This window comes from Cydia amplana, chromosome 8 (genome assembly GCF_948474715.1).
Source record: "Cydia amplana chromosome 8, ilCydAmpl1.1, whole genome shotgun sequence".
Taxonomy (NCBI): domain Eukaryota; kingdom Metazoa; phylum Arthropoda; class Insecta; order Lepidoptera; family Tortricidae; genus Cydia; species Cydia amplana.
The window spans coordinates 7027854-7054527 of NC_086076.1; the positions used below are offsets into that span (position 1 = coordinate 7027854).

General features: G+C 36.0%; 1 protein-coding gene and 1 long non-coding RNA gene across 2 annotated transcripts in view; both read left to right on the forward strand.

Moving 5' to 3' along the window:
* Positions 1 to 19936, forward strand: part of LOC134650360 (uncharacterized) — a 156547-nt gene extending 136611 nt beyond the window's left edge. The window contains exon 2 of the long non-coding RNA XR_010097038.1: positions 19643 to 19936. This is a non-coding gene — a long non-coding RNA (uncharacterized LOC134650360). The remainder of the gene's footprint in view (positions 1 to 19642) is intronic.
* A 4426-nt stretch (positions 19937 to 24362) lies between these two features.
* On the forward strand, positions 24363 to 26049 carry LOC134650529 (uncharacterized). The gene is made up of 3 exons (XM_063505485.1): positions 24363 to 24951; positions 25080 to 25212; positions 25467 to 26049. The coding sequence occupies exons 1-3, from the start codon at positions 24902 to 24904 to the stop codon at positions 25656 to 25658; spliced, it is 375 nt and encodes a 124-aa protein (XP_063361555.1). The 5' UTR covers positions 24363 to 24901; the 3' UTR covers positions 25659 to 26049.
* The last annotated feature ends 625 nt before the right edge of the window (positions 26050 to 26674 follow it).

Here is a 26674-nt window from a genome sequence, read left to right on the forward strand (position 1 = left end):
AACCTATAACAGCAACTTTCAGAGAGAAATTAGGGGATATCGGTGTCAATTTCCTTGATAAATTTAGTGACGGATTAAACGTTCCAATGCAACGCAATTTTCCTACGCTGATACCCATGTCTCATCGAACTTGTCCACAAAAAACTACAAAAATGTACGAAATATTTAAGAGGCCGGTATCGATTTTAGTCTCAAAAATGTAAAATTGATAGATGTAGGCGATGAAATTGTGTACCTTCTGTTACGTAATAGAAATAACAAGTACTGATGGTATCTATTTAGCAGGTCTTCTTATCTTGCATTTGTACAGATCATTTTTTTGAAAACTGACTCACTAAATTAGTAATGATTTTTTTCCTGATGGATATTTAGGTAAACGCGCGTAAAGCACTGATTTAGTCGAACTTATTTGTAAATTTCGTAAAGTTTGGACTGCTAAAAATGGTAATTTTGTATTACACATATCCTGTACTCCAACTTGCATATACTACATTTTTAGGGTTCCGTAGCCAAATGGCAAAAAACGGAACCCTTATAGATTCGTCATGTCTGTCTGTCTGTCCGTCTGTCCGTCTGTCCGTCTGTCTGTCCGTCCGTATGTCACAGCCACTTTTCTCCGAAACTATAAGAACTATACTGTTGAAACTTGGTAAGTAGATGTATTCTGTGAACCGCATTAAGATTTTCACACAAAAATAGAAAAAAAACAATAAATTTTTGGGGTTCCCCATACTTCGAACTGAAACTCAAAATTTTTTTTTTCATCAAACCCATACGTGTGGGGTATCTATGGATAGGTCTTCAAAAATGATATTGAGGTTTCTAATATCATTTTTTTCTAAACTGAATAGTTTGCGCGAGAGACACTTCCAAAGTGGTAAAATGTGTGTCCCCCCCCCCTGTAACTTCTAAAATAAGAGAATGATAAAACTAAAAAAAAAATATGATGTACATTACCATGTAAACTTCCACCGAAAATTGGTTTGAACAAGATCTAGTAAGTAGTTTTTTTTTATACGTCATAAATCGCCTAAATACGGAACCCTTCATGGGCGAGTCCGACTCGCACTTGGCCGCTTTTTGTTATATGATATTGAACAAGAGTAAATGAAAGTTAGACGAAATCAATTTTAACCAGAAATTACTTCAAAACAAGTGAACATTTTTCGTGAAAATCGACTTAATTTCAACGTAATTTTGATACTAAAACAATCTACAACATTTCCTAAAACTGTTCTTATACATCATTTTTTATAATTTATAACTATAATTTTTTGATGAATTTTCAAAAACTGCCCCTTCTCGTCATATATTGCCGGTGACGCACGCTCGGGACCTTATTATTAAAAGGCAAGATGAGAAGACGTGCCAATAGAAACTAATACTTGTTATTTAGATATAACGTAACAAAAGGAGTACAATTTCAACGACTAAATCTATCAATTTTACATTTTGGCTCTAAAATCGTTAACGGAGCCTTAACTTGGATTAACTATTCACTAAACTGGCGGCCTAACCAAGGTGACAATCGCTTGCGCTTCGCCGTTGAATCGCTTTGTGTCTCTCCATCACTCTTCCGTATTAGTGTGACAGTGACAGTTAGGTTTTGTTCGCTACGTAGCGCTAGAGATTGGCATGTTGTCTTCAGGGCCTCCGCGTTGGGGCTTAATTGGGTTCGTCGCCGGAACGTTCACTTACATACGAATATATTTAGTCGCGACTACTTGTTATAAACTGTACCAGGTAAGTTAACTTTCGTGAAATTATCGAATTTAAACTGTTGTAAGACATACTAACATTGAATAATTTAACTTACGCGCGCGCGACTGACTTAAAACAAGTGAGTCTAACTAAACCGTTAAATTATTCAATGTTTCGTGAAATTGTGACGCAAGTGTAAATTTTTTCGTTTTGTAATTTTAACGTTTTAAATATAATCAAAGTTGAGTAAGATGCGTAAAATCTAAGACAATTTCGTGCTTCGAATTTGAGAACAGAGAATTTGATAACATGTTGAGAATCACCGTCAAACAATGACTTTCAGGCCTGATAAGTAGAATATACTTTTTTTATGAATAACTGCTAATCTTTTATGAATAACTAATAATCCTTTTTTTTTATAATAATGCTTTTCATAGTCCAACATACAAAGCAAAGATTTAGCAAGAGGTAAAAGAAAACTCATTTAACATTTTATTTTATAGGAACGTCGACAAGAAAAATGAAATTATAATATGATTTACACAAACCTGGTTTCATAAAGGGTTAATATAAATGCTAATGGTATCTCTCCCGTCCCTCATAGGATGAGTGACTGGCTATATCTTGTAAAACTCGAAATACATTTATTCACAATGATGGAGTCTAAGAAGTAAGTAATAATAGACAACCAACCTTTCTTTTTAAAACAATTTGTAATCCGGCTTCATTCATGACTGCCGACATTTTATTGGAATATAATTTGAAAAGAAGACGCAGCACTCCCAAGCAATCTCGAAACAGTATCTATCGCTTTATTCATTTTTAAGAGAGGATTTATATAAGTACCTAATAACGTAAAAACTAACCTAACAGACAACCACAAATTTTAGTTTTTTAAATATAGTATATAAAGTTGTATAACAAATATTCAACAGTTATACCTTATTATTATTATAAGAATATTGTAGCTGTTTACTGTGTTAAAATTCTTATATCCTAATCTATATTAATTATTTTTTTATATTAAGAACGGGCAGGAAGCTTCACAATATCATCAAATTTTGGTTTATCAAGTACCAGATCTTGTTATTTTTGAAGTGAAAACTTCTTTAGCGGCGCTGGGCACTTTTTGAGGTGGGGAAAAAATTATAAACTCGAGACAGCGTAAGGCGATCACGTGACCGTAAGACGATCACGTGACCGTAAGGTTTAGATGGTCACTCATTTAGATGGCATTTAAATCAATAAAGAAAAACTCAATCACATTACATGAAAAAGGTTCTAATCTTGTACGGGCTGAAATACGAGGATCTCACAGTTACATTCTAACTTTATATCACTCAAATATAATTCAATAAAGCTACATCTTGATGAAATCGCTAATAAAAGTGAACTCTAGTACTGGTGAATAAAACTCAAAATATCATGATATTTAGATGCGAGGTCTGCAAGGTAACTTTACAATTTCTATTCGAATTTTAAACAATTATAACGCTACAAATTTAAGCTCACTGGCCAGCAATTTCGGAACTAAAGTTTTTCAATAGAAAGGAGGATGGGTCAATTATACATAGTGCTGCAGACATTTTGGACTAGTCATTGAGTTTTCACTTCTGTCGGCACTTCCGAAGTGCAACCCGTTGTTTTTTTTATATGTAGGTTTATATTCGACGCAATAAAATGGCGATATGCGGACGCGTGCATTGTGGTAGTTGGTATTTGCGCTTAAAAGCCTTATGGACTTAGCGCTTAAAAGCTCGAAAAACCGATGGCTTCTTTATCTTTTCAGTAATCAATGGATAGTGTGAAGAAAGGAATCTTATTTGGAACTTAAATAAATTCACTGAATGAATTAACTGAACGTACCGTAGGTCCTAGTTTATATGTATTATTATGTGGAAAATAAAATGATGGGTACCCTTGTTCACACGTACTGTTACAAAATCATTCGAGCTATCGCAATTATTTATCCAGAAAATTGCCGCTTTACCTATTGAAGTGAAATCGTACAATAGCACAGGGTCGTACAATCAACAGAACTAGCCTATTGTGACAATCTGGGATGAAGTTCTATTGAAAGCATTGATGACATGTAGTTAAGGTACTGCTGCAAAAATATCCTTTTATTTGATTATTTCTTTTGTAAAATCCACTCATTATTGATGAACTCCCGCTGAAAGAGACTTTTCTATGGCTTGTGAGGAATTGTGTAAACATGACGTAGATATTTTTCTCAAACAAATACATTCTGAGATTCTAGCTAAATATTAATAATGTTTAACCCTTAAACAGGCCTGACGCATTTTTTACTTTTGATTACTGATTCGGGTAGATAATAACGTTATTTAAAAGAAGTTCTTGTTTTTTTATTATTATCTTTTATTCCATAAAAAACCCGGTGGTTTCTGTATGCCCACTGCCCGTTACCAATGGTGCTACTACGTGGTACATATATGGTCACTGCCTTGTTAGCCATGCAGAGTAGTTTTAAAGGTAAGTCACATGCACGTCATATTTACACTTGCGTCACAAAATGCCGCGCGGATGTTGTGGCTCTTAAGATTAACCGTTGAATAAATATTTAATTAAAAAACCAAAGGAAAATATATTACTTTTGTACTATGAGGGTTCATTAATAGTAATAAATCTAACCCTTAAATATCATGTAAACTCCCTGCAGGGCAATAGCCACTTAGAAACCACTTGAACGTGCCCCAAACGGGCAGAGGGTTCATACGAACCACAAACTTTTAGAGCGAATATTTTATCAGAAAACAATAACTACGGTAAATTATGACCTACTACATATACATTATCTAATAATCTACCAAAAAAATACAACACAAAATCCTTACAGTATTTTTTTTCGGCGTAACGAACTTTTATAGCGGGAGAAACGTACAAAAACAGCAATTTTTTGTCAATTTGAACTTGACATCTAAAATATCAAAGAAATTTTTATTGACATCCCCCATTTTTTTACGTTCGGAAATCACCCACTTTATAGACTTTATGGCAATGACATTTTGTGGTGGTTGTATTTACTCGGCTCGTCAAAAATAAATCATTTATAGATACACTACCTATGTGTATCTATAGATACCACATAGCATAGCATTAAGGACTAAAACTAGGCAGTTTTTTAAATAAGTAACTTTTCATAATCACTTTTTAAAGTAGGTCTTAAAGTGACATGTTTTAAAAGACTATCTTTTAAAAAGATCACTTTTAACGACATAAAAATTGTTCTAGCAATGTAACTATTAAAAGTAGGTAAATATAAAAGAAAATACCTAACGAGGCGATTTTAACTCAAACACATGGCCCGAAGACAATTTAGGTGTATTTTTTCAGTCGAACAGCCTAAGGCTTAGGTAGACTGATGAACAATTATAAATGGGTTGAAGGCCGTCCGACCCCCGAGTCTGCAATCCCTGCCAATCAGAAGGTATAGGTAGTTATTTTAAAAACCGGCCAAGTACGAGTTGGACTCGTGCCCTAGTATCGAAAAAAAACTATATAGTCACGTTTCAACTCACACTACTTTTTACGGCGATAATTTGAACAATCAATCTTTGGGTAATATGGCTCCATCGATACTGTCGATGATTTCGCCAACGTCAAAGTGGATCCCACGTGGGATCGAATTAATATTATTTGTAATAAAATTCAGCCAGTGTACGGTATAAAAGTATAAAATTATGGCCTCTAGGGCTCTAGCCAGCCACGGTTAGAGGTAGAAATACCAAAATAAATGCTCTAGAGCACGACGTTGTTCGGTAGTCTGGTTCTCAGTTCTTGTAAGGCGATAGCTAGACTTTACAAGAACCCGCGTGGGCTACCCGGCGTTGACGCCAGAATGGTGGTTATACGCGTTTCATGATTATTTTTTCATTATCTGCACACTTCCACATTAGTTTACTGCATAATACGCTATCAATATTACACTTTAAACAATATTAATAAGCAAAAACAAAGAAATTAATCACGAAGCTATGTTACCAAAATGGCGGTCGACGAATAACCGATAATTTGAAGTTTCATTTCATTTTATTGTAATAAATATGCAACTGTCAAACGGTTCTTGAGATAGAGCCAGCTAACAGACAAAGATGACGGCGTAGTAATAGGAATACGGAACCCTAAAAATGTTTCTAAACCGGTCGTTTAGGCGTTCCCGTTTACATATTCCGTGGCACGTTTCGTCAAAGCTCTAAAAGGATTTTGGTGAAAATGGATATAAAATAAATGAAAATACATTCTGCGAGTGATCCGAGTAACGTCAGAGTTTAGCTATTTGCTATTTGCGCCATGGATCGGAACCGGTTTTTTGCAAAAACTTATTAATAACCATATTTTTCGAATTATTTTATACTCGAAATGTAGGACTCAGTTGTGTTTTTAGGTTACGACTTCGTATTATTAGATTGCCCAATTAGAAATGAAGTAATTAGCAAAGAACGAAAAAATACCGTTTCCGTTCCCATACAAAAAATACCGGTATCCGATCCCTGATTTGCGCATTTACTTTGATCCTAAAAACCAAGTAATTCAATTATTTCTGCTAATTTATAGCAAATTTATTAAACGAATAATTTACTTCAAGCAAACGAATGAATGTCGGTTATAAATAACTGATACCGTTCTTAACAAGTTGGGTAACTTCATCTCAAAATTTGTAAATCTTTGTAGAACCTGTTATTGTGAGTTTACATTACGTCCTTTTTAAACAATAAACAAAAGTAATACAATACGTCTTGAGAGGGTTGTATTTAGAGAAAAGTTTTGTCAACTGTGACGTAAATATTTTGGTACGAAATTAGGGATATGGAACACAGGTAAGATATAGATACCTACTACATAGGTAGTAAAGACAAAGGGAAGAAAACATGTGCATTGTGCACTAAGTTTGACAGTTGGAGAGGGTGGATTACCTTATCAAGGAATAGGTAGGTAAATCATAGCTAACCAGAAGAGATACTGGTGTTAGTAACATGACACTGTTCATACACACAGTGTGGAATTGGCTATGTGCGAAGTATACATGGTGGGGGTAAGTAAAGCGATCGCAGCGCATGCGGTGGCGAAAATTGGAACTAAAAAAGGATAGTCTTTAACATTTCATACAAGTGATATGGCACGAACTGGAACTTTAATTTACGATTACTCCTGAGATATTCATTTAAATTGTATATGGTGTTATGTATGAACCATTGTAATCTGTATGAAATGCTTAATATAACTAACGTAACTAATTTGATAAATGATAATAATTGATTGCACGTAGCGAATATTTAATCACAAGTGCATAATGAAAATTGTTGTAGGATGTTGATACAGGTTAAATGAGGTTTCGATTCGATTAAGTTACTATACTAGAGAAAGATCACAAGACAGCTGCTCATATTTTATGGCAACCGTTTTATGATCTAAAAAAGCGCTACGATTTTTCAAAATCTCTGCTGGCTGAACCCACTGCACCTAAGCTGAAATGGTATTCAATATTCATGTGGTTATTAAAATTAATAATATGGCTCGTTTGCTGGATATATTATAGTTCTTTTCGATACAAGTGCGAAAAAGAGGAAATTCGGAAAAGTAGCCCTGTAATAGTTATTTTCGTTACAAGTGCGAAAAAGAGGAAATTCGAAACGAGTGGCGATAAATTAAAACACGACCGAAGGGAGTGTTTTAAATCGACACGAGTTGCGAATTACCTATTCGCACGTGTATCGAACAACGTTTTACAGTACATATGGCACTTTAAAGTTTCGACATACGCACGAAAAGTGCTATTTTACGCACTAGTGCGGAAAAGTAGCCCCATATGTACTGTAAAATATATATTTTACAGTACATATGGGGCTACTTTTCCGGCTACTTTTTTTTTAAATATATATTTTACAGTACATATGGGGCTACTTTTCCGCACTAGTGCGTAAAATAGCACTTTTCGTGCGTATTCGAAACTTTAAAGTGCCATATGTACTGTAAAACGTTGTTCGATACACGTGCGAATAGGTAATTCGCAACTCGTGTCGATTTAAAACACTCCCTTCGGTCGTGTTTTAATTTATCGCCACTCGTTTCGAATTTCCTCTTTTTCGCACTTGTAACGAAAATAACTATTATGCCAAGTAAGTCTCTTTACTACTCAATGATGTAGATAGTAAAATGTATTAGCAAGTTATTACCCAAATTTATAGACATGAATTTGTCATCGGGCTGCTAACTAGTTTGGTGGATATTGGACAAGCTGGTGAACGAGCGTAGGCATATTAACAATACGTTTATAATCCAATCTCAATACCTGTATAGCATGTTCGGGAACAGACCCTCTGGATTAGGTAATACATGCGTGAAACACAAGAGCAATTCAATATACCACGGCTGAAGAAAAAAGAGCGTTTCTACTGCTTTTTGTCAAAGGAAATGAAAGCCCTCAGTCACGATGGAGCAAAATGGAAAATCCTCGCTACGTCATGGCAGTTTCACCCCCCGAGGCGAAGGGAAAACATATTATCCGATAGCAAGTAGGCACATTCGAGATAGGGGTCCATATACACATTATACCGAATTTGGTATATACAATACATGTGCATTCAAGTATTTAAAACTTAAACGTTTGTTTCTCTTGAGTCGCTAGGTGCTGCCATAATAGTTAATAGTCTATTACCTTTAGCAGAGTATAAGCTTTTTAAAGACATGGCCAAAGCGCTGGTTTTTCCAGCTAAAATCCTGTCGTGGTAGGAAGAATTAGTATTCGTATTATAACTGAACATATTTATATCATCGTCTAGTACCCACAACACAAGCTTAATAGAGCTTACTGTGGGATTAGGTCGATCTGTGTAAAATTATCCCGCCGTATATTTATCTATATATATAAATGCAAGTGTCCTGACTGACTGACTGACTGACTGATTCATCAACGCAGAGCCGAAACTACAAAAGCTAGAAAGTTGAAATTTGCACACTAGGTTGAATTTATAAAGTGTACAAGAGATAAGAAGCGATTTTGAAAAATTCAACCCCTAAGGGGGTTAAAAAGGGGATGAAAGGTTGTATGGGGTGCAAGTTTTATTTTAAGCTAGGAATTTGAAACTTTGTAAAAATGTACTATATTAAAAAACAAGGAAACAAATTTCTGCGTTTTCGAAAATTCATCCCCCAAGGTGGTGAAAAAGGGGTTGAAAGTTTGTATGGAGATCAAATATTTTTGTGAGTATTGGACTTGAAACTTTGTATATGGGGATATTATTATAAGACGGGAAAAGTAATTTCAGCGTTTTTGAAAATTCATCCCCTAACAGGGTTAAAAAGGGGTTGAAAGTTTGAATCCATTACAAATGCTTTGAAACTTCTTAGAAAGGCATAATAGCCGATGACAAAAAAAGTAATTGCGACGTTTTAGGTAATTCAACCCCTAAGGGGGTAAAAAAGGGGATGAAACTTAGTCCTGGGGTGCAAATTTTATTTTAAGCTAGGACCTTGAAACTTCGTAAAAAGGTATTAAATTAAAAAACAAGAAAACTAATTTCAGCGTTTTTAAAAATTCATCCCCCAAGGTGGTAAAAAAGGGGTTGAAAATTTGTACGGAGATCAAATATTTTTGAGAGTGCGGGACTTGAATCTTTGTATTTGGGGATATTATTAAAATACAGGAAAAGTAATTTCAGCGTTTTGTAAAATTCATCCCCTAACAGGGTTAAACAGGGGTTGAAAGTTTGAATCCATTACAAATGCTTTGAAACTTCTTAGAAAGGCATAATAGCCGATTACAAAAAAAGTAATTGAAACGTTTTTGGAAATTCAACCCCTAAGGGGGTTAAAAAGGGGATGAAAGTTCGTCATAGGGTGCAAATTTTATTTTAAGCTAGGAACTTGAAACTTTGCAAAAAGGTATTAAATTAAGATACAAGAAAACAAATTTCAGCGTTTTTAAAAATTCATCCCCCAAGGTGGTAAAACATGGGATTGAAAATTTGTACGGATATCAAATATTTTTGAGAGTGCGGGACTTGAATCTTTGTATTTGATGATATTATTAGAAGACAGGACAAGTTATTTCAGTGTTTTGTAAAATTAATCCCCTAACAGGGTTAAAAAGGGGTTGAAAATTTGTATGGAGTTCAAATTTTATTTTAAGCTAGGAACTTGAAACTTCGTAAAAATATATGTTATTAAAATACAAGAAAACTAATTTCAGCGTTTTTGAATATTCATCCCCTAAAGTGGTGAAAAAGGGGTCGAAAGTTTGTAAGGATATCAAACATTTTTTCGAACGCAGGACTTGAATCTTTGTATTTGGGGATATTATTAAAATACAGGAAAAGTAATTTCAGCGTTTTGTAAAATTCATCCCCTAACAGGGTTAAACAGGGGTTGAAATATTGAATCCATTACAAATGCTTTGAAACTTCTTAGAAAGGCATAATAGCCGATTACAAAAAAAAGTAATTACAACGATTTTGGAAATTCAACCCCTAAGGGGGTTAAAAAGGGGATGAAAGTTCGTCTTAGGGTGCAAATTTTATTTTAAGCTAGGAACTTGAAACTTTGCAAAAAGGTATTAAATTAAAAAACAAGAAAACTAATTTCAGCGTTTTTAAAAATTCATCCCCCAAGGTGGTAAAACATGGGATTGAAAATTTGTACGGATATCAAATATTTTTGAGAGTGCGGGACTTGAATCTTTGTATTTGGGGATATTATTAGAAGACAGGAAAAGTTATTTCAACGTTTTGTAAAATTCATCCCCTAACAGGGTTAAAGGGGTTGAAAATTTGTATGGAGTTCAAATTTTATTTTAAGCGAGGAACTTGAAACTTCGTAAAAATATATGTTATTAAAATACAAGAAAACTAATTTCAGCGTTTTTGAATATTCATCCCCTAAAGTGGTGAAAAAGGGGTTGAAAGTTTGTATGGATATCAAACATTTTTTCGAACGCAGGACTTGAATCTTTGTATTTCGGGATATTATTAAAATACAGGAAAAGTAATTTCAGCGTTTTGTAAAATTCATCCCCTAACAGGGTTAAACAGGGGTTGAAAGTTTGAATCCATTACAAATGCTTTGAAACTTTTTAGAAAGGCATAATAGCCGATTACAAAAAAAGTAATTGCAACGTTTTTGGAAATTCAACCCCTAAGGGGGTTAAAAAGGGGATGAAAGTTCGTCTTAGGGTGCAAATTTTATTTAAAGCTAGGAACTTGAAACTTCGTAAATAGGTAGTAAGGTAGTAGGTTTTATTAAATAGAGGACATGGATTACATCGAGGATAATTTTATTCAGTTAGGGGCTTGAAACTTCGTAGATTGTGAAAGAAAAGTCTCATGCGTTGTATAATATTAATAATTAAGAAATGATTAACCGTCCTACCGCAATCTCTTGCTGCATAATGTTCTAAGCTAATGTAGAATATATAACCACCAATATACAAATCCACGCGTACGAAGTCGCGGGCAACAGCTAGTCTATTTATACCGCCTCAAAATTGTTATTTTGTAAACCGTTTTTATCCTTGGATGTAGAATAAAACCCTGTGGTCCATCATGAGAAAGTCCTGGTATTTTATACTAGCGCCGCAAGCATACAACTACATACAATGAAGAGTGTGACGAGAGGTCGACCAATGCACAGGGTAGGCGTGACGAGTGAAGCCTCGAATTCACTAGGGGACAAAGCACTTAGTAAAATCAAACTCCCATTTGCCCGATACACAATAGGAATAGCAACAGAAAATGAGAGGGATGGAGATTTTAGATAGAATACCTGAATGTAGCTGGATGTACCTACTGTTACTGGTAGTTTACTAATGAATGGGCAAAATACTATCATTTTGTGTAAGTATTACAGTGGCGGCGCGTCCATAAAAGCCGATTCCCACCGGCTTGCCTGTTTTTGGACGTTTGAGCAGAGTTGTAAAGGAAATATGTAAGACAAATTAGCCCCGGCTTACCTATGGATATGTTTGACGCGCCGCCACTGGTAAGTAAACAAAACTTTGACAAATTACGCCAAATGATAATTTGACCATATCGGCCATATTCGAACTTTAAGATACTTACGTCAAATACTAGAGATTGAAACGATATGGAATGGATATGTCAGTGTCAAACAAGTGTCAAAAGTGACGTTTCTTCAAACAACCGCGTCACTTTTGACACTTGTTTGACACTGACATTTCCAATCCATATCGTTTCAATCTCTAGTATTTGACGTATCTTAAAGTTTAAATACAGCCGAATGAATAATACGCGCAATGTATATTTGTTAAATATTTATATTTGGGAAATGAAACATCAGAAACTTATGGCAGTAAAGTTTCTTGAGACGTGACATTTGGCAAAAAATATTTGGCCCAAAGGGCAGTACCTACACAGTTACTACTGAATAATCGTACTACGAATACGTAAAGAATTCTCACTTCCAACATAAGCGTTGTTGACAGCAAAACCCGTAGTCGATTGACGCGCTTTCTTTCTTTCTCATTAAGGGGACGGTCGCTTCTCCATACAAACGTAGTCCCCATTTTCCTCTCTGGATATTGACATTATGTAAAATATATTTGCATAATTTGATGTATGTATATTAATCATAGCTATCCCTACTTTTTTCGATTATTGTAAAAATTAGGAGCGAAAAACAGATTTCATACAAAAGTTTTAAACTTTTATAATAATTAAAAATTCGAAAATAATCAAACGTAGGGGCATTGCATATATAACAAATTGTGTCAAAATATTTTCAATAATGTTAATGTCCAGAGAGCAAAATGAGGACTACGTTTGTATGAAAAGGCGATTTCGCGCGGGTCCTCCACTTTCGTCTTAAAGGGACCCACTGATTAATAGTCCGCCGGACGGTATCGGCCTGTCAGTTGTTCGGAACTGTCAACTTTTTGTTCTAACTGACAGGCCGATACCATCCGACGGACTGTTAAGTGTTAATCAGTGGGCTCCTTAATGACTGCTCGGAGCAGTCGTGAGCCGAATGTACTCAAGCACTGAACGATCACGGGAGACTAAATTGACAACTTCTATAGAAGTTATTAAATTTGTCATTTATTATAATTGTATATTTCTCCAACCATTTTCTGTTTAACACCGTCAGTGCCGAAAACCCGACTATCGGGTATTTTATGATTTCGTTCCCAGGCCGGACGACCCGATAGTCGAGATCGTGGTACTGCAGCTTTATATGACGAAATTTTTGTGGCCTGGCGCGGATGTCTGGTTTGGCTGGGTGGCAATGAATGTGTTAAAGTGGTACACTACCTACGTATTCCGATAACCTGTAACAGGCCAAAGGAATGAAATATTTAATACTGAGAATTCTGTAAGTAGGTACGTATTAATCAAATTATACATAAAATTAAAACACAGCAATATATGGTGTTCAAATGGGTCCCAATCCCAACTCAAGAAAAGTTAGAGAAGTACTCGTAACAAGGATGACAAGTTCCGCGGGAGATCAAACTTTGAAATGAAATATAATTTCGCAGACACAAGATTACCTTTCATGTTATTTTCATACCAGGAAAATAAATAAAAACTTGTAAAAAATATCAAAGCCTATTCGTATTGTGAGTTGCCAAGAAACTTCGCAAGTAGCTTAGAACACTGAAGCGGCCATAACAAAGCGCCGGGTAGCTACGGCAGCCAATTGTGTTATTGCTAAAACTAGGTTTGTTCGGCAAATATATATGTACCTAATCGTTTGGGTGGCTGCCGTTCCTCAATCCACCAAGCGAGCGGCAGTTGAGGGCTTATTATACAACGAGTTATCATCGCCCGGGAAGCGATGACCGAACGAAATTTACGCCTGGCCCCCGATCTATTACATGAGTCAAACCCGGGACCTACAGGGAACTTTGTAAGCCGGGTCAGTCGGGGTCACTAACGACTGAACTAGAAGGCCGCCTTTACGTTTACTCTAAAATAATTCTTCAAAATCATGTAGTTTAATAAAATAATTTTTTGGCAAAAAAAAAAAACATTTTCGGTACAAGATTTTTTCGCTGACTGTACTTATCTTTCCACAAGCAACTAATACTCATCGAGTCAATTCTCTAACAACCACAAACACAATTAGTTCCCATCAGCAGATCAGCTCCATGATGTCATCATAATATTGCATTGTCATGCGATTTACATAATATGTAGGATGTATGAAAAATTTCAGATCAATCGGAAATCAGGAAGTGAGTCAAAATTAGCTTCCAAGATTTGACCAACACTAACTAACATACATAATATTGACATGGCAAGTTAAACAAAAGCTTGTAAAAAATATCTTTTACGCTACTAATAACACGAGATTTCGACGAGTTGTCCTTATGTAACGTTAATCAACAACCTTCGTGATTCGTGAAGTATTGCTAAGTGCCGAATCCTTATCAAAGTCAATTATAATAAACGGGTATTTAAGGGGCGATCTAAAGATACCAAATCCGCTTCCAGCCATTTTAGAGAATAGTTTGAAACTTTCTTGCGGGCAGTTAAGCCAAACACAATAGGTACCTATACTGATGTGCCTAAGAAACTTTCCAAAATTGCGAAATGTTTCGGAAATTTAACGTAGGAAAAATTCGGAAAAATTCTTACATTCTTGTATGAGAATTGAAACTTTCAAATTTTAAATTTAAAGTTCCCATATTTCCTAGTGAAAGTTTCATGAAATTATGGAAACTTTCCGCCACGTGCCCATCTGTAGGTACCTACATCTACAGAAACTTTATGAGACCATACAATAAGTAGGTATGGTCTGTGAACTTCTACTATTTCGTGCAAATTGCTTATTCCAATATTAAATAAAGTTTGTTTTAGAAATCGTTAAGTGGTTACGTAACTTCAAACACAGATTTGTAGTGAAAATTATTTTCCTTTAAACTTTTTCAGGTTTTTAGTCAAGTAACATTTAGTTTGGAGATTGCAATCTAGTTGGAACATAATACACTGCGAAATTGTATATTGGCTGCCATTGCGAAGATCTAGCTGCCTACAGCAGAATAGCAGAATAGTCTAAACATACCCACGCAGTAACTAGGTAATTCAATAAGTAATCAGATTATGTTAGAGCTCACTGCCCAAGTGGTTTCCCCTTATTGTCAGTAAAGGCTACTAAGGTGCAATTTCGACTGCGCGAAATTTCAACTAATCGAAATATATTCAATGTTTTACATTATTAACTAGAGTGCCATATATGCCACCTGCAGTTTAAATATATTTTTCTCAAAAATGGACGGCAAAGTCGACGTTGCCGGTTAAAAAATAGGTCGCGAAGTGCGTAGTTTATGGTCATTCAAAAAATTAAAAAGTTAAAAACATTGCAGTCTCGATTTCGGGACTGCAATGTCGCATACAAATTCCATTATTTAACGAGTTCCAAACTTTTTAAAACTTTAAATGGCCATATCAAATGAACGCATAGGTCCCTTAAACATCCAAACAGATGATCAGCACTTATTATTATAAAGCCTATAACAGACTATCGCACCGCACCGCGACCTTGGAGCGTCGCATCCATAAGTGAGAGCGAGAAAGAGATATCTGTTTCACCCATAAGTGAGAGCGAGAAAGAGATATCTGTTTCACCCATAAGTGAGAGGGAGAAAGAGATATCTGTTTCTCGCTCTCACTTATGGGTGCGACGCTCCAAGGTCGCGGTGCGGTGCGATAGTCTGTTACAGGCTTAATGTTGGCACCGCGACTATTTAGGTGTCTCAAATAGGTTGGCGTATTTTCAGCAGAAAATACACTTCTTTTTTTTTTAAAGGCGGCAAGCAAATTTTTTTAATGGTTGTATTTTTCTGTGATAATTAGAACGTTGCTTCTGTAAGTTCTGTTAAATATTTCTATTTCTTGCACCATTTTTGAGAAAAGCACTATATATGACTCGGCTGGAAGGCTACTTGCTGGCTTCGGATTCAATTAAACGGACTCCCAAGGTCGTCCGTTTAAAACGAATCCTCAGCCAGCAAGTAGCTACTTCCGAACCTCGACAATAATGTACTATTGTTTAGCATTGAGCTATTATTACTAACGTATAGAGGAGACATCGCCCATCACTACTGTGTTCCGTTCAACTGCGGCCGGCCGGCCGCACGCCACTCAGTCGCTTGCGAATTCTAAAGCGACGCAGTCGTATTTGTTTTAAAACGAAACAGTGTAAAAACTCGGTAAATATGCTCTCGTGTGTGCTGCGATATTGCACTAATAATTCAAGCAATACGTCGAAGTGCAAAGGAGTAACTTTCCATCGGTAAGTAACTCTATAATCATTTTAAATCTTAATTTGAACAAAATGTTTAGTGGACGCCATGTTGCGTCATTTGTCATAGACTAAAAATTAAGAGACGTGACATTGTGTACATTGTGTGGATGTAGCTGGTCAAGGAAATCTTGTCAGTAAAAAAAGGCGCGAAATTCAAATTTTTTATGGGACGATATCCCTTCGCGCTTACATTTTTCAAATTTGCCGCCTTTTTCTACTGACAAGATCTGCTTGACCAGCTATAGTAAAAGGTGATGTTTCTTTTTAAAGCGGAATATAATATTTGTACACATTATTTAGAAAAGAACTGACAGTTAATGGATGAAAAAAGGTAAACTATGAAAAACTATCCTTGAATTTTGAAAGTGATAATTTGTCTTATTTTATTAAGTTTTCCACGTCTGGGGCGCAAAACAGGGAAAAATGGATAAAATTTGACCAAAACAACCGCAGCGAAGAGACCTGGTTACCGTCCGTCCACCCGTCCGGGAAGGCGTTTCTCAAAGCGGCAAAAGTTAACAAAACTTATATTGTTTAAGGGTAATTAAATAAAAATAATATTACTACAAAACTATACGGCAATTTTTTTTATAAAAGCAAAAAGCTTTCCATGACCCCCTGAACCAGTTAATATATGTACAGTCGCCATCAGTTGTATCAGAGCGGCCACGGTGCTCAAAAATATCTGAACATGCACTCTAACGCCATGACAATAGAGGCCTGCTCAGATGTTCGTGAGCACGTGGCCGCTCCGATATATCTGATGGCGACTGTACATACCTCAGAGGTAAGTGTAATAAATACTACACTTACCTAATTAAAATTGACCAAAAATAAACAGACAATATTCATATAACTTGATAATCTTAATATTAAAAAATGTATCATCCACGTTCCCGTAGGTACCTAATTATTTAGGCAGAATATAAACATTGAATAAATGTCATATACTAAGAAAAAGTGACCAAGGCCTCCAGTGCCCCAGAATATAAACAAGTGTCGCGTCTGCGACGGTGACATCGTATGTCTAGTTAGCCGCCCTCCCCGCGCCCCGCACTACCGCGCTTGCTACCATGATTTTGTTCGTGCCGTCTGTTCTATGTACGTAGTACATTATACTTCAATGTTGTTTAGACCAGCTTTCACTTCAGCATGTTGTTGGACTTGAGGCCATGTAACAGTCAGTATCATACTTCAGTGACAAGTAGCGACCGTTGTAGGATCCTCCAATTTAGAAAAAGCGGCCAAGTGCGAGTCGGACTCGCCCATGAAGGGTTCCGTATTTAGGCGATTTATGACGTATTAAAAAAAACTACTTGCTAGATCTCGTTCAAACCAATTTTCGGTGGAAGTTTACATGGTAATGTACATCATATATTTTTTTTAGTTTTATCATTCTCTTATTTTAGAAGTTAGGGGGGGGGGACACACATTTTACCACTTTGGAAGTGTCTCTCGCGCAAACTATTCAGTTTAAAAAAAAATGATATTAGAAACCTCAATATCATTTTTGAAGACCTATCCATAGATACCCCACACGTATGGGTTTGATGAAAAAAAAATTTTTGAGTTTCAGTTCGAAGTATGGGGAACCCCAAAAATTTATTGTTTTTTTTCTATTTTTGTGTGAAAATCTTAATGCGGTTCACAGAATACATCTACTTACCAAGTTTCAACAGTATAGTTCTTATAGTTTCGGAGAAAAGTGGCTGTGACATACGGACGGACAGACAGACGGACAGACAGACAGACAGACAGACAGACAGACAGACAGACAGACAGACAGACAGACAGACATGACGAATCTATAAGGGTTCCGTTTTTTGCCATTTGGCTACGGAACCCTAAAAAGGAAATTATAGCGATATCTTATATATATGAGGTTTGGACCGAAAGCTGTTAGCTGCTGCGGCTCATCTCATGCGATTTATATATATCAATAGTATAGGTATCATGTTTCGCTGTCCAACAACCAAATGAAATTGAATATGGCATAGTTTTGCAATTTTGATGACAATGCAATAATACCAAATCAGTAAATGCAGTCGGAAAGTAACAATTGAAACCTTGACAAGTAACTTACTTTGGTCCCATAAGTTGGGGCCATAATTTATAACTTTTATTACAATCACCACAATCAGAATACGCCTCCTGTACTACTGGCATAATCGTAATTCCATACTGAGACATCATTATTACCATTGTATATTATGCAAAATTAAAGGATTGAAGAATGAAAGATAACAATAACAGTATCTTATCAACAGTTGACTGTCGTGTTTATTTATGATCTATTATTAAAACGGCTGGAAAGTGTTTACACAATAATGAAGTGTTCGAGGGCACGTCTTTGATGTTCCAAATTATATCTACGATATTTTATGGCGTTATCAAAAGGCTGTTTACACTTGCTGTGGAAGTCAAATTAGCGATTATAATTTTTAGGGTTCCGTACCCAAAGGGTAAAAACGGGACCCTATTACTAAGACTCCGCTGTCCGTCCGTCCGTCCGTTTGTCACCAGGCTGTATCTCACGAACCGTGATAGCTAGACAGTTGAAATTTTCACAGATGATGTATTTCTGTTGCCGCTATAACAAAAAATACTAAAAACAGAATAAAATAAAGATTTAAGTGGGGCTCCCATACAACAAACGTGATTTTTGACCGAAGTTAAGCAACGTCGGGCGGGGTCAGTACCTGGTTGGGTGACCGTTTTTTTGCTTTATTTTTTGTTGATGGTGCGGAACCCTCCGTGCGCGAGTCCGACTCGCACTTGGCCGGTTTTTCTAAAAATAAATTGAACCTGTACCATGAATCACTGACAGTGTCAAGACTGAAAAAGATTCAGGAAAATAAAATTTGTGGCAGTCACTGTACTATTATGAAATATAGAGATTAATAATAAAAGAGAATTGTATTCTTTTCATTACTTACAGTTTAACATGGCATTATTGTGAATTTTGACCTGCTGAATACATGAAAAGCGTTATTGAAGATTTTTTATGAGTTTGGCTTTGATGCTTTGGTTTAGTAGAAACGTGACTTGCTATTATTATTGTTGTTATTCAGAGATTTAAAATGTTAACGTTATTTTTGATACTTTTATAGCCTTTCCTGTTGGTGCTTTAATACCTTTAAACGAGCAATTCTTGTATATTTATTTATTTTTATGTTTATTTATATATGTATATTTCGGGGATCTCGGAATCGGCTCTAACGATTTCGATGAAATTTGGTATATGAGGGTTTTCGGGGGCGTAAAATCGATCTAGCTAGGTCTTATTTCTGGGAAAACGCAATTTTTTGAGATTTTATATGTTTTCCAAGCAAAGCTGGGTCTCCCAGATATTGCTTTATTATACAGGTTGGTTTGTAATTCGGCCTATTCCTAGAAAGGGGTTATAGCTCATTTATAGTTTATTATTAGTTTTTAGGGTTCCGTAGCCAAATGGCAAAAAACGGAACCCTTATAGATTCGTCATGTCTGTCTGTCTGTCTGTCTGTCCGTCTGTCCGTGTATGTCACAGTCACTTTTCTCCGAAACTATAAGAACTATACTGTTGAAACTTGGTAAGTAGATGTATTCTGTGAACCGCATTAAGATTTTCACACAAAAATAGAAAAAAAAACAATAAATTTTTGGGGTTCCCTATACTTAGAACTGAAACTCAAAAAATTTTTTTTTCATCAAACCTATACGTGTGGGGTATCTACGGATAGGTCTTCAAAAATGATATTGAGGTTTCTAATATCATTTTTTTCTAAACTGAATAGTTTGCACGAGAGACACTTCCAAAGTGGTAAAATGTGTGTCCCCCCCCCCCCCTGTAACTTCTAAAATAACAGAATGATAAAACTAAAAAAAATATATGATGTACATTACCGTGTAAACTTCCACCGAAAATTGGTTTGTACGAGATCTAGTAAGTAGTTTTTTTTTAATACGTCATAAATCGCCTAAATACGGAACCCTTCATGGGCGAGTCCGACTCGCACTTGGCCGCTTTTTTAGTTTTTTTTCGTGCCTTCGATATCTTATCACCTTGGGGTAGTGGTAAAAAAAAGGTTACTTTCGGCAATTTTGAGACATGGCCGTGGCTAAGCTAAGTGAAATAAATTGAACTATGTGTATTAGTAAACAATGTCATGTATGAACATTTATTGGTTGATAGGTATGAAGTAATAGTCGTAGTTGTAGCTCGTGAAATACGGCGTTTCGTGAACCAAAAATTTCCTTTGGCAGGATTGGTTCCTTTGGCACATTTGGACCCAACGACGGATATAAGGAAACCTTGCCACATATTTCCTACACTTTGACTAAGGTAAGTTTTGGCTTATAAAGTTAGGTAGAGTTAGAAGCTTGGCTCTACATGAGGTCTTATAACTTTGTGACAGCGCCAGCCTTATGGTCTCACCTTGGCGATGCAAGGCAATGTTTTTGGTGGGTTTCATTTACGCGAATATTCATATTAGACGCTTGAAGATTAGTCAAGACTCATCAGTCAGAATCCATTTTTTTTTGCTGTATCATCACAACGAAAGGGTAAAGTTGGGTACGGAGTCCTGAAATCGAGAGCAGGGATGATTTTGATTAAATTGGAAATAGACGAAATTTTCAGCGCTACAATTTCACTGACATCCTAGATTAAATTCCATTTATTGAATGGACCAATAGAGACAATGGAAATTAGGAACCAGCTTATTGGTAAATCATAAAAAACCGAGCTACTTATCATGTGCCTAATGGTGATGTATTATTTTATTTTCTTTTAATAAAAAAAACCTGTGCAGTATACACGAGAGAGAATAGAGAGTGTTAAGGATGTTAATCAAACACCAAGTTCGGGCTCAGACTGACTCGTACTTTATTTACTTACCCAAATGCGTATATCACAAATATCAGATCTACCCACAGAGAGAATTGAGGAATTAATAATGCAACGAGAATAATGGATATCAAATTTACCATAAGTATTGAGGAATTAATAATGCAACGAGAATAATGGATATTTAATTTACCATAAGTAAGTGCGTATTACCATTATTTTCGCATTTCGATGTAAACGTGCCACGGAAGTACTTTAATTAAGTATATTATGCGTAGACAATACTGACAATTTTTATAATGAGCCACTTAGAGATCCTGCACTGAAATAAAACGTTTATTGTTTGGAAATAGAACTCCTTGTTAATTTTTTGAGGTAGTTATAATTTATTCGATTGTGATGTGTATTCTAAGCAAGCCCCAATTAGAAAATTGTGTATCGGTCGTTTTTATTATTATAACCCGAGAATTTTTTTCGTGTTAGAAAATTATACGACTTTCTATCTGCCTTCAGTCGACATCAAAGTTTTATCAGGCTTCGGCCATTATTAAATAATGAAGCCAACTTTTCGTGCAACTCTGTTTGTAGTAGGTTTTTTAAATTTTATTAAATAATCGAGAAGGACGACTTTTAATAAAAACGCAGTTGTGTGCTCAACGATATAAAGTTTCCAAATAATAGGTATGCATAAATATCAATAGATTCAGACCTTTGCTATCCATATGAGTCAAGTAAAAAATCCTACATGAACAGGTATTTAGCGACTGTTGATAGATTAGATTCCAATACCAACCGCCGTACAAAACCACTGAGCCTGAGGTGGGCCGTGTACGTGAGACTGCGTGAACTAGACCGCATTCCCTCTCGATGCGATCAACTCATCAGTGCGAGCGTGATGGCGCGATTGAGTTCACGCAGTCGCTAGCGTAAACGTCAAGTGTCAACTCATGGTAGCCGAACTGGTTGATTCCATCGTTAAAAAAATCGTACGCAATGCGAAAGCGAAAATATAACAAAAAGTTGCATAATATATTCTTTAAGATTATAGGTACGAACTTTCAGTATGACTTAAACTAAGTACTTATGAGTGTTATCAGGATAGTGCGTGGTGGTGTTAATAGAAGCAACGGAAAACGACAATACACGACGTGGGAAAAATGAAAATTTTCATATGGCGGCATCTTCATAAATACTATTGATTTAACAGTTGTAAACTGTCAGGTAACTCTCGTTTTTTTTTACATTAGAATAAGACTATACTACTAGACTAGCTAAAACATGGAGAAGATATATGAGCGTTTTCCAAAAAAAGTGTACATGTCATTCATGTCTTCAAAATATTGACTTCTTGGGCTCATTTTATTCAGAATCATTTGTACATTCACGCCTCATACATGAAAAAATGTGTCCCAAAATTTTGTATGAAAAAATTTTTTTCGAGTGCGTCACGTTCATACAAATAAAAAAAAATCATACAAGAATGTGACGATCAGGAAAGGAAATTTTTGGACACATTTTTTTATGTATGAGGCGTGAATGTACAAATGATTCTGAGTAAAATGAGCCCAAGAAGTCAATATTTTGAAGACATGAATGAAATGTACACTTTTTTTGGAAAACGCTCATATTACAGGTACCTAAGCTTATTTTTTTATCTCCATTATTGATATTGGTTAACTCTGATTGTTACGTGAATGACAAACTAAAAGCGAGAACGTTATGGCTTTTATTATATCTCTACAATTTTAGTAAGTTACTCTTGTAAAGACAGCCGCTGCGCTCATACCTATTTACATACCGAAATTTGCAAATACGAATAAATAACTCTTGGTATCCCAGAGGGACAGAAGTTCCTTCATTTTTATCCACCAAATTTACTAATAAACGCGTGCGGTACGACCCGAGGATCTATTTTCGAGGACCTCATATTGAAGGATAGAAAGAGTTCCACGCAAAATAAATCCATGCTTTTTTACGAATAAAATGATGCTTTTATATGGTATGGTTGGTTTGTACAAAAGAGTAAAGTCGGTATTATATTTATTGTATGAATCATAAGATCGTTTTTTTTCCACGTTCCATATTTGAATGTCTGGGTGACCGACCGAAATCGTTAGAGCCGTTTCCGAGATCCCCGAAATATATATATATATATATATATATATATATATATATATATATATATATATATATATATATATATATATAAATATAAAGAATTGCTCGTTTAAAGGTATTAGATAGATAGAATATATATTTGATTAGTGACATTAACAGCATTTTGGGCAGACCAAACGAATAGTCAATTAGTCACGTCACGTCACGTCACGTGATAATTTTCATAATTTTGGCTACGCCTAATACCTACAGAGCTATTGAATTATTATCAACACGAGTATTATGTCTAAATGATTACAGAGTAGACATGTAAAAAGATTGATGCTATTATATTTTAATCCGTCTTTCTAATTAGCAGTACTGTGGAGACAGGTAAGAAACAACTTATACGAGTTTGAAATCACCGTGTTTGTGGCAGTACTGTTCTGAGAATCTATTAATTAGAATTTACAATTTAACAACACCAAACGCGGTTTGATTATGCCTGCTGTGCCTAAAAACCATATCCGAAGCTATTTTTATACTAACTACCCTAAGGGAACAAAGCGCACTCCCGCTTGACCGCTCGCCAGCCGTCCAGCTTAATTTCGATGTGATTAGTCAGGCCACTAGCCACATAATACAAAACAAACGTCGGAGATTCGTCAATTCATCTATTCAATTCACGATTACCTCTTAAGGGGCCCACTGATTAACAGTCCGCCGATCGGTATCGGCCTGTCAGTTAGAACAAAAAGTTGACAGTTTCGAACAATTGACAGGCCGATACCGTCCGGCGGACTGTTAATCAGTGGGCCCCTGTATTCTAGTTTGCGTTGTCACAATACGTCTGAAGTAGATATCAAAAGTAGATACCTAATAAGTAATTCCCTAGATTACAAATATTATTTATATATCATCAATCAATCAAATAGGTAAGTTCCCCCAATAAACTAAGCCGCATTTTGCACTATAGCAACTTGATAATCATATTATTGGACAAAACGTGTAAGATAGTACACGGATAAACGTAGTGTCTGTAAGATTAATGTAATGCGTAGATGGTCGTGCAACTTGCGATTTGTATACAAATTAGCGTTAATATTAGCACAGTTTGGAACTCAAACGTGATACGAACATGAGACGGATCATTATAAGAAACTACAATGACTTGTATTGTACAACATTTTTTTGGTACACTTTGCAAGAATTTTGTAAGTAATATAGGTTTGAAACTTTTAGTAAGGTCCATATAAATACATGGGTGTCGTCAAATATAGTGGAAACCCGTGCACATTGCTAACCCTTTATTTAGGTAAGAGTTACGGGTATTCAAAGCAAGTGGTAGAACATCTGACATATAATTGCATATGTACATTACTACCAGCGTGTGACCGCTCGCCTCCAAGCAGAGAGCCGAAACTATGCTATCGGTAGTATCGGTGTATTGACCAGTACCATTACCATGAGTTGCTATCGAGAACTTACATTACGTTACTACAATCGCTAGCGCCTAAACGCGGTTCGTGTAGATTTCGAAACAACTGGTACCATGAGTCAATTACTCGTTTACTATACTCGCTAACGTAAGCTCGATTCATCGTGTAGTTAACGTTACGATAGAGAATTACCTTGGAGTGACGTGCCTAACTTCACAGCAAAGAAAGCTATCTCTTTTTGACTATACTGAAACGACAGAGTAGGACGATATTGGGCAAAAAGCTAAGTATCCAAGCATTCGTTTAAAAAATATAAACATAACCGTGCTAATTTAAAGCGTCATGGCACAGTATTATTATGTAAAGTGTCAGTGGGTTCTTGTATTTGTGTTGGTTACTTTGTCAATGTGACAGTTCTCTACTTAAGTTTGAGTTGACTGGCTTGACGTCCGTTGGCTGTTGTTGTTTTTGTAAATTGTGTTTTTGATTGAATTGATTGTGTTCCTGTGAATAAAAAAGTGCCTAGCGCCGCTAAAGAAGTTTTCACTTTAAAAAAATGCGTACTAGTACGTCACAATTTCAACTTCTAGTTGACTACATGCAAAAGTAAGTATCTACTTTAACTTTAATTTGAGTTATACAATCTCCCTAGTTTATAATAATATGATGAAATATTTTAGTTTCAAGTGGTTAGCAAAGTATTTTAAAGTCCCTCTTATCTCATGTGTTAACAGGCATGGTGACCTTAGCAAACCAAATGATGGGCCACACGGAAAACAACTTAATACACGACAGTGGGCCGAGCTCACACAACTTCTGAACGCGGATGCGACAGGCGTCACTAAAAATACAGATAAGTGGAGAAAGGTATGTGTATAACATATTAAATATATTAAAAACGGGTCACTAATATCGGGTTTGGGGTAATGTCAGGTTTTTAATATATTTAATATGTCTGTCTCACGGAAGTTTTGTGTGTATAACCCATTAGCTTTATATTTGTACTTAATATTTTCATTTACCTATTCATTCATCACATTTTTTTCTTTGCATGTACATTTGGTTCGCTCTTCACTGATTTTGTGTGTGTGTGTGTGTGTGTGTGCGTGTTGGGTGTGAAGGTGTGGAGTGACCTGAAGAACAATACGAAGAAAAAGGCTGCTCGGATATTCAGAGCTGGAGCAGGAACTGGTGGTGGTCCTGCTTGTACATTAAAGTTAAGTGACCTGGAGCAGAGGGTGCTGGCTATAACAGGGACACGGGCAGCTACAGGCATTGTAGAAATTCCGGAGGTTGGCCTGGAGGTAGGGTAATGGGTACTTCATGCTTAATAACAATTTCGGCAGGGTGAGCAGCGTGGCGTCGGGCTCACAAGTAATTTGAGCAGCGTGTACTAAGGCCGCTCCTATACGCTTGCATTTGTTTACCTAACATGCACGCCGCACGCTTCGCCCCGCTGCACGCCCCACTCGATCGTCCACTCAGGCCTTACACTTAAGGTGACAGTCCATTTCCAACCGCAGCTGCACTACTGTTCATTTTACTATGGAAATTGACAGTAACAGCAACGCGTTAAGTACCAGTAGTGCAGCGGCGGTCAGAAATGGAAATGGAATGTTACCCTAAGAATAAAATAAAGAGTAAGAACTCCCATACTTAATCCCCTACACAGAGAATGCTGTCCTATGGGAGTTTGTTATTCTTTATTTAATCTTACTCTATGGTCATACCTAAAATAAAATATTTTACAGGAAGAAGTAACTGAACTGACTGTACTACCGACAGTACCGACACTTGATCAACAGTCAACCGATGACAGCCCATCCATTTTTATATTACATGATGAATTTGCTCAACAAACTTGTTCCGGTGAGTTTCCGTATCATTGTTACTATGAAAATAAGATCAATGGAATTAATTTAATGCTTGTCCTGAGAAAAATTCTAACAACATACATAGTTAACAGTCACCATAGCCTGGTATTGATTCTGCCTAGAAAGCTGGTTGTCCCGACTCGGTATCCTGGAAAGGGTAGCGGCACAATAGTTATTTGTACAACAAGAGATCAAAGTTTGATATTTCTTCGAGTACTTATTTTGAGTCCCGTGCAAGCGAAAGATTCTATAATATCTAATCGAATCTAATTTAGAATCTTGAGCGTAGTAAGGGACTCAAAATGTTGTGAGTACACAACATTTTCGAGTGAATCTAATTTACTCGCTACGCTCGTGAATCTATTATAGAATCTTTCGCTTGCACGGGACTCAAAATAAGCACTCGAAGAAATATCAAACTTTGATCTCTTGTTGTACAAATAACTATTCTTCAT

Bases quoted from the DNA above. Each gene is read 5' to 3' on its own strand.
- LOC134650529 (XM_063505485.1), top strand. From the start codon at position 24,902: ATGCGTACTAGTACGTCACAATTTCAACTTCTAGTTGACTACATGCAA. The intron at 24,952-25,079 runs GTAAGTATCTAC...ATGTGTTAACAG, and splicing joins CTAGTTGACTACATGCAAAA to GCATGGTGACCTTAGCAAAC. The intron at 25,213-25,466 runs GTATGTGTATAA...TTGGGTGTGAAG, and splicing joins ATACAGATAAGTGGAGAAAG to GTGTGGAGTGACCTGAAGAA.